General features: G+C 39.9%; 1 protein-coding gene across 7 annotated transcripts in view; it reads left to right on the plus strand.

The window, feature by feature from the left end:
- CNOT4 (CCR4-NOT transcription complex subunit 4) overlaps positions 1–8,629 on the plus strand; it is a 135,648-nt gene extending 127,019 nt beyond the window's left edge. For 3 of the 7 annotated variants that reach the window (XM_073238400.1, XM_073238403.1, XM_073238401.1), the window contains exons 11-12: positions 6,347–6,559; positions 7,254–8,629. In XM_073238400.1, coding sequence (XP_073094501.1) covers positions 6,347–6,559; positions 7,254–7,555 — 515 coding nt within the window. In that variant the 3' untranslated portion in view covers positions 7,556–8,629. The remainder of the gene's footprint in view (positions 1–6,346; positions 6,560–7,253) is intronic. The other 4 variants (XM_073238404.1, XM_073238405.1, XM_073238406.1 and 1 more) reach the window with 3 other exon arrangements.
- The last annotated feature ends 612 nt before the right edge of the window (positions 8,630–9,241 follow it).

Consider the following 9,241-nt stretch of genomic DNA (forward strand, 5'->3'; position numbering starts at 1 on the left):
ACTTCTCTCCCTCAGTTTATATGCAGAGCATTGGCCCCTGAAACTTAGTTAATTCCTTCTTTCAGAAAGACTTGAGTATCTTTGGAGAGAACAATTCGATTCGGAATATTGCACATATATGAATCAAACAGGTTTTTTAGGGGAAAGTGATTTTCCAGCTCCTCTCAAGTTGGGACTTCAATTCAGCTGGTGTCTTGACACAAGTCAAGTTTCTAAGACAGAGCTGAAGGATGTACAAAATTCCCCTTTTCAGGCCTGTCACTACAGCTGTGAGAGAGAAGGTATGAGTACACGTAGGGTTAACAGTAACTACAGTGGACATCACGGCACAGTTGGCTGTCAAATGAGTGGGGTTCATATCACAAGTGCTGTCATCTAGAATGATCTGAGTGGAAGAGAAAATGCCTAGGCTTCTAGAAGGTTGAGTAAAATTAATTGAAGAGATTGGGAAAGCATTCTAGACAACAAGAAAGGCAGGAAATAAAGACAGAGTCCAGAAAGCTCAAATCATATTTAGCTGATCTTCACAGCCTCTCTCTTCCTGTTTATGTCATTTCTACTTCTTAACTACTAGTGGTAATAAATTCTGACTTATTTGTTATTTTGTTCAAGTTCTTCTATCCTCAGAACTCCTTTTCATTTGAGTTCCTGGAATTTTTCATGTAGTTAGATTAATCTCCACTTTCAGGTCTATTAAACATTTAAGATTTTATCTGTGTCCTAGCAAGTCTGCACTGCAGTGCTGGTCTCTCTTGTTTTATAATAAGAAGATCATAGAAATTTGAGGGCCAGTGCTTTTTGTGGAAGTAGAGGAAGACTTTTTCATAAATGAACTGATTTTATAAATCTGTTTGAAGGACTCATTCCCAAAGTAGTTATTTTCCCTGAAAATCTTAGTAATGAGTTGAAATGATTTTTGTGGCTCTCCTGAAGTGTAACACACCTGTATCATGAAGGCTTTCTTTTAAGTTCTGATGGGAGAAAGTTTGTGTGTTCTTTAAAGTTTGGTTTAACATGTAGGACAAAAATAATTCATTTATATTTGTGTTGCTTAGAGATATGTCATTCAAAATTTGAGAAAGTTTAGGCTTTCTTAAAATCATGAACTCATGGAGATGAACTCTGTCTCCAAAATTTATTATAGGGAATAATACATAATGGAGGGAGAGGAGGATGTGTGTAGAGGGGTGGAGTGGCAGAGACAGGCTGTACTGTACGTCCTTCTAAAAACGCATGAAGATTTGAGAGTCTAACTGGCCAGGAGTAACCATCATGAGAACTAGATTTCTGATGTACAACTGCTTGGACCAAGAAATATTTGTTTCCACGGTAAAGGATAGCAGTGAAAAAAAGGAAGCTAAAAGCTTTCAGAAAATGAGATTTAGTTACCGATTGAGGCTTTGAAGGGTAACCGTGAGATAAGGGTTAAAAACTGAGGAACAGAATAAACTCTTGGGACTACTTTGTGACTAGGACTCTCAGTGACTATACCCCAGTCGGGGTGGATTTGACTACTGACACTTGAAATAAGAGGTCTCTGGCCCTCGGACTGCAGTCAAGCATGGAGTAGCCTAAGGATCGGGGCCAGATGAGTGGGCCAGTTTTTCCTACCCAGACACAAAAGTAGAGAGATTGGTGGGATGGTGAATTTAGTTGCATCTAGCTAGTTTAATTAACAAGACCTGTGTGTTCATAATGAAAGGACCTTACGGAGGGGCTGCCGAAAAGAAGGTAGAGGCAAGAACTGCCAGAGGAGGAAGAAAATCCTGACCTGGTGGCACAAATTGTGTTGGGAGAGAAAAATAGTTGAACTAGCCTTTTGTTTTGGGGCTCCTTGGCAGCGTATTTTACCTCACTGTGTTGTCATTGTATATGTCGCTGTACATCTGCATGGTCTTCTGTGTTCACTCCCAGCAGCAGATCTTACTTTTCAAATGCAGTCTTGCATGATACCCTACTGTGTGAAAGAGATGACATCAGTTGTCCCGGTGCCCTGTTCCCTCAGCTTCGTAGTGGCTCCTGAGAGGGTTTTGCAGTCTGTGGAACCAATTTGAAAATCATTCTTTCAGGTGAAGAATGCATGCAAACCAGAAAGAGCCACTGGCTTGCTGGTGACACCTTTTCATAAGAAGATTTTCCTACAGTTTTGCTGTCTGTAACAAAATTTTGCATTTCCTAGTAATTAACATAATGCAGTTAATCTGGAGAGAGGAAAGAAACCCATTTGTCCACTATAATGCTGTGTTCTCACCTAAGCCGTTCATCTTTTCCTGCTTTATGATTTTCTGTGAAAGGTCTGACATCAGAACACAGCTTAATTTTATCTGGTAATGTAGTCACTGCTTATAAAACATGCCTTTCCCCATACTTCCTGCTAAGTAATTGGTCTAATCTGGTGTTATGTAAAAATACCAAAGAGAGTTTCAACCTGTTGTGGGTTTTTCAGGCTTGGGGGGTCTACATAGTAACTAAAACAACTCCATGAATAAATGACTGCGCTATTCTTCATCTGCCAGCACATTTCCACTCAGTGCCTAACTGGTTGCCCTTTTACTAAACTTGTATAGCGTTTATGAATCACGCACAACCCTATGACATTTCTTCTGTTGTTTTTTCAGATTGTAGTTGTTGAGCTTTTTCTATATTTGCATTGTCTCACCATCTAGACTTTAATTTTAAGCTCCTTGAGCCCAGAGGCCATGTGTAGTTGAAGTGCTTTGCCCCCCTTGCACACTGTAGGCATTCAGTAAGTAGCTGGTTTGACTTTTATCTTGGGCACCTTAACACAGATATTTTACAGTTTTTATTGTTGCTGAAAATTAGGTTTGTCAACTTGCATATTGTGTGGTAATAGACTTGTGGACTGGATGTTAGGCTACCAGCAAGATGGAAGAATTTTTAAAAAATTTTTTATTAAGGTATGATTGATATACACTCTTATGAAGGTTTCACATGAAAAAACAATGTGGTTACTACATTTACCCATATTATCAAGTCCCCACCCATATCCCAATGCAGTCACTCCATCAGTGCAGCAAGATGCCGCAGATCCACTATGTCCCTTCTCTGTGATACACTGTTCTCCCTGTGATCCCCCACACCATGTGTACTAAACATGATACCCCTCAGTCCCCTTCAAGATGGAAGAATTTTAACCATAATTTCTTCTTTAGTAAAAGGTGTTCTGAGCCAGGTAAACTGAAAGTATTCCAATACATAACTCGTACAGTGGAATGTGAGGGTGTTTATTTTTCTATACTGAAAAATAAAACTACTACAAACAACTTGACCCGTTCTCCTGCCCTCAAATTATTTAGAACTGAGAATAGTGTTTTGTTGTACATATTGGGATATTATAAATTAAAATGTTTTTAAAATGTAAAACATGTTAGCAATCCTTTAAAAGCATATACTCCTTCCTTCATGTACTGTACAACTAATTAAATACTTCAAAAATTAAATATTATTTTTTAAAACTGAGGTACATACAATAAAATGCACAAATCTTAGTATACAGCTCAGTGAATTTAGACATGTATACACATGGTAAAGCAGTGTCATTTAATGTAAAATACATCCAGTAATTTGATTTTCATTGTACTTTTTTGTGGAAAGTTTATGGTGCTTTCCCATATCTTACTTTATACTATTTTGGTGGTGAGAAGGCTTATTAATTAGATTAATAACACAGTACTTCTGTGAGAATGCTGGGTGTTATCCCTGTGTTCTTAGGAGGGGACTTGTGCACAGAGCTCGATGCTAGCAAGTGAGAAATACCTTATAACTTGGCTTTTGGGAAATTTATTACCTATTCAGTATTGAGTACCAGAGAAAAAACTGTTGTCTGACATTTATCAAGTAATAAATGGTCTTCAGATTGCTTTACCTTCCCATATTTTATTTTATCCTTGTGAGAGACTAAGGCAGATGCTATGAGGTAGGGTCCTGGGATATTATTAAGAGACTTATGTGCCCAATGTTATATTAATCACCAATGTGGGGCTCCTTATACAGTCCATATGCAGTTTCAGCCCAATGTTTTCGTACTTATACATACTGAATTGTACCCCAGTGTGAAGTTCCGTATAAATAAAGGGAAATGAAGTTGCGTCAAATTGAGTCCAGTACTCAAAGCCTTGGTATTATTTGAAAGTGATGTGTATTTGAGTGGTTCCTTAAACAAAGGAACCAACTTCTTTTGTATCAGTGGTTCTTAATCAGGTGTGAATTGCCCCCTAGTAGTCACTTGGCAATCTATGGGGGCATCTTTGGTTATCAAAACTAGGGGCAGTATGTGTGTGTCACAGGCATCTAGTGGAGAGAGGCCAGAGATGCTCTTAAACATTCTAGAATGTATGTGGGGGGAACAGCCCCCCACATCAAAGAGTTAATTAGGAGTCCAAAATGTCAGTAGTGCTACAGTCAATAAACCTGAACATGTGTATTGCAAGGAATGGTATTACCAGAAGCCCTTGCAGCCAAAATGAATTTGGGTCAGAGGAAGGCGCTGGGGCAGTAGGGGGAGAGTAAAGGAGGTGACCTGCGCTGTGGCTGGACTGAGAGCTATTTTGATGGGGTTAGGATTTAGCTGATTTCCTTTCTCTCGCCCTTTCTTTGCGCCAACATTTGGGATAGCAGTAGTGGAGAAAACTAGGAAAACTTCTATCCTAAGCTACTGCAAAGGAGACAGTGGTCTCATTCCAAGAGCTAAAGATGTCAGTACACTTCCTGTGACATTTGCTTCACTGTAAGCCAGTCATGCGTGCTTTCAGGCTCCCAAGATGTCTAGGCACACAACTGTTTTTTGGCAAGATTGTGACAGATTTATTTCCCAAATATCTTATTGTTCACCAGGGAAGATAGAAGTTTCTCCTTGTTTCTATATCATGTGCTATATCTGAATTTCTTTGACTAATATATACTGTTGCTTGGTTTCATTGGTCTAAAATCAGAGAAACAAGTATCTTAAAAAAAAAACAGGCATTTTTATTTTTAAGAACAGTTTAAGTTCACAGCAAAATTGAGTGAAAAGTACAGAGCACTTTAGGAAAGTACATTGTGAAATGAAAGTACTTTTGAAGACTTTATTTTCTTTTCCCTTCTGACATTTCTTCATGGCATATGCCTTTTCTTCATCTTAGTAAATTCAGACGTGACTTTTGTTGGATTTGATTACAGTTTTTTGTCTTTTTTAAAATGAAATCAGTAGGGTTAATGCTTCATTTGCCAAAACATGATATACTTTGGCATTAGACCGGTGAGTGGAGCAAAACCAAATTATAAGAAGAAAATTCAGAATTTACCAGATAGCATAGTGTGTGTCTGATTGAACATCATTATATCATCGTCGTCGTCGTCAGTGGTGATTGCTCATCAATTCTGTGGAACCAGAAATAATTTTCTATTCTCTTTGCAAAAACCCCAGTTGGTAGTGTGATCTACATTCCTGTTCTCAACAAAACAATTACTTTAAGTAGTAGTTCCATTTTCCCCTTTTTCCCCTAACCAATTAGTTACACTATGTGGATTCTGGATGGTAGTAGATCAACTTAGTTTAGTCACAATTTATAAAAAGCCTTTTTATGTTAATGGAGACTTATCATATTTGACACTATTCATAAATACATCCAGAGCTGTAGGGCTCCAGGACTTGTGTTTTAAGTGATTGGTAGCACTGTTGGGATAGAGTAGGTAGAAAGTGCTGGAAATTACCCCATCAGAAAGGTAGCTTAGCCCGTGCCTCCTTGGCCTTTGTGACTAATGGAAAAATACTCTTCAAAATCAAAAACTTAGTCATTCCTGTCTTTCTCCTCTGAAATGCATTTCCAGTTTTATAATCAGGAGGAACTTAATTATTTTTCTTTTCTGTTGGCTTATGTTTATTCTTCATAAGGTAACTTTTCTTCCATTTAACGGGCTCAAAAATAAGCTCCTCTAGTGAACTTTGAAGGCTTGCTTTTTTAAAATAGCATGAATCAGCTCAGCTGGCTAAATACCTCACTAAATGGAAGCTTCATAATGTAGCTGGAACCAAACTGTGCCCTGGAGCACTGAGTCTTTAAACTGGATTACTGATGTACAAACGTGAAATGGTAAAGAGGCTGTAAGGACAAGAAGCTCCCTCTCCTGAACCTTGCACAAATTTTCCCTCACTTATTTCAGGGACTCTGAGCTCATGAGCCAAATTCAAACCAAGTTTATCTTGCTAGGACAGCCCATTTTTAAATGCTCAATAAAGAAAGAATAAATCTTCTCCCGCTTAACCACTGAAGAACAACATATGTTTCTAACATCAGCTTTTTATTTTTTTTTTTATCTTTCATTTTTTTGTTGGTAAATCTCCCAGACAACAGCAGTTCTGTAGAGAGTTTAAATATGAAGGAATGGCAGGACGGGCTAAGGGCACTTCTACCCAACATTAACATCAACTTTGGTGGACTGCCCAATTCTTCCTCCCCCTCCAACGCCAGCCACAGTGCGCCAGCGTCCAGCACTGCCACCACCGACAGCCTGAGCTGGGACAGCCCTGGCAGCTGGACAGACCCCGCCATCATCACAGGTAACTTTCTCACTGCTTCAGCTCCACTGACTGCTGTCAGTTGGGTTTTTAGCACCAATTAAATGAAAGGTCTGTTCAACATAAGCTGCTTATCACAAAACCCCAGGTCTGGGGCGGCTTGTTTCGTGCTCTGGGGTCGTGCAGTCTGGGTCAACTCTGTTGGCCTAGTTGTGTAGTAAGGCATTTCATGTCTAGGTTGCTTCTTCGGTGTAAGTGCTAACGTCTGGCAGGATGTGTTTTTTTAGGTCTCAAAGTACGAAAGGATCTGACTTACCTTTTAAAGGGACATACTCCACTTTTTAAAATAAAGCTCTCTATTATAAGGCAATCTTGTTTATCCCTCTTAGAGAAGGAGAAGACAATTGGGAAATCAGGTCATACAATTCTGGGGACTCACCTCTGCAGTTCTGCCTCTGATAGTGGTGCCCATGTAGGTGAAGAGGAGGCATGGGTTTCTGTAACGAATCTGGTTCTGGGCATGGATTTCTGTGGCAATAATTCATGGTCATTGCTGGTGGAGGATAAAAGGAACATAAGATAAAAGAGGTCATATTTGGAAGGAGTTTAAAATTGCAATTCCTTCTGTTTCTTTTTGGATAAAATAATCACTTTTCAAAATTCTTATTTTGACCAATTTCTTACTCTTTCTGCACAAACTCACCATTTTCCCTCTTGTGTTCTTTTCTCTCCTTAGGTATACCAGCTTCTTCAGGAAACAGTTTAGACTCTCTTCAAGATGACAATCCTCCGCACTGGCTAAAATCCCTTCAGGCCCTCACAGAGTTGGACGGCCCCAGTGCTGCGCCATCGCAAACCCAACACAGCGCCCCCTTCAGCACACAGATCCCTCTGCACAGAGCCAGTTGGAATCCCTACCCTCCTCCTTCAAATCCTTCCAGCTTCCACTCCCCACCCCCAGGCTTCCAGACAGCCTTCAGACCCCCCAGCAAAACCCCCACAGATTTACTACAGAGTTCAACACTGGACCGCCATTAGGGAAAGAGGAAAAAAACATTAGAAAATGCAGGATTTGTCCCACCCCATTTTCCCCCTCTCCGCCCACCCACAGCTCCCTTCTCATCTCTTACGTTCTGAAGAGTCCAGTTCCTGATCAGTTTTTCTCCCTTCCCCAGCTGCAATGAGATCACAGGGTCATTACCATCTTTTTTTTAATTGTAAAAGTTTCTGTTGATCCAGCATTTGAGTGACACTGTTGAATGTTTCCTAAAAATGCCTTTTTAAGGAGGAAAAAAATCAAAGGGCAGTCTCAATACTTAGAAAATTACTGTTTGTCTGTTGCGCATAATAATGACATAATCTGCTTAGCAGAAAATGACGATTAATCTATAGGAAAGGTCAAGTAAATGCATTCTCAGCTGCGGAAGTTTGAGAACCAGGTTGATTGAAATGAGATTGCTAAGTGCCTGGGATAAAGCAGTGGTCCTGGCATCCATCTTGTTTCAGCTTATCACTATGGCAGGGAAAATGCTTTTAATTTACTTTAATTTTTAATTATTTTGGCAAGGTGATGGAGAGAACTTGGTTGTGTCATTAAACAAAAGAATGTATTGGAAGTTGATGGAAAGACAAATTGATGTGTAGTAGTAACTGGCCTATTGCTTAAGAGTTTATGAGGAAGGGTGAAGTGATTTTTTTAAAGGAGAAAAATATTCTTGGCTTTAGGTTGAAAGTAAATTCAAATGTTTTAAAGAAAAAAAAGTGCTTACAGATATAATACCTATGTATAATATAAGAGCTGAAATATAAGTGAGTTCTTCAGTCTTTATCCTCTGTCAGAAACTTTTTTTCCTTTTACCTTAAGTCCACCTGACCAGGGCATCCTGAGGCAGCACTGCTCTGGGGCCAGCTGATCACCACCAGGAGCAAATCTCTGACCTCCTCGCCTGCAGCTTTTACTTAACCCTGTAGTTTCTGGACATTTGTGCAGTATTGAAAAGACAAGAGAAAAGAAAACAGAAACCTGGTTATAACCTGACGCTAAAACTAAAAACAAGGAAATGTACCTCTTTCTTCAGAATTAAAACTAAAATCTTAAATAAAACAAAACTTGATGATGACCCTTGGGTTCTTATTTTTATTTCTCCTTTTTTCTTTTTTTTTTGCGTGAGTTTGAAACATTTTGTGACAGATGTTTTCATAGTGTTTGCATCTTCAACAATAGAGAGAATGGTACAGAAGAAGAAATCAGAAAAACATTTTATTGTGAGTCTCTGCCATCTTTGAAGATGAGCCCGTCTTGTCCACATGAGTTCCTCCTCCGACAGCTTTCAGCAGAAGATAGCTGCTTACACTGCTGTTGTATGCAGACCAAACCTCCCAGCTGAGAAGCCTCCCATGCCAGGAAGGAGCAGACGGCTCGTGGGCGTGTTGAGATGCAGGTTTTCTCGGGGAGACGCGGCGGGAGCCTGTGTGCTCCACAAGTGGTAACACCCTGTGCCGCGATGGGAGAGGGGTGGGGAACCACCGATGCTGACGAAACTGACAGACAGACCTTGTACTACCAGCCCATTCTAGGAGTCCCTAACGGTGGGGGAGATGGCAACACGACTGACAGCAGAGGGCACAGGACAGAAATTAAATGTTCCCTGCCAGATTCCTAGGAGTCTATGTGAAGTACACGTGCTGGCTTGGATTACATTGAGAACTCCAAAGCTGTGGAGT

The sequence above is a fragment of the Manis javanica genome, chromosome 6 (genome assembly GCF_040802235.1).
Source record: "Manis javanica isolate MJ-LG chromosome 6, MJ_LKY, whole genome shotgun sequence".
Classification (NCBI taxonomy): domain Eukaryota; kingdom Metazoa; phylum Chordata; class Mammalia; order Pholidota; family Manidae; genus Manis; species Manis javanica.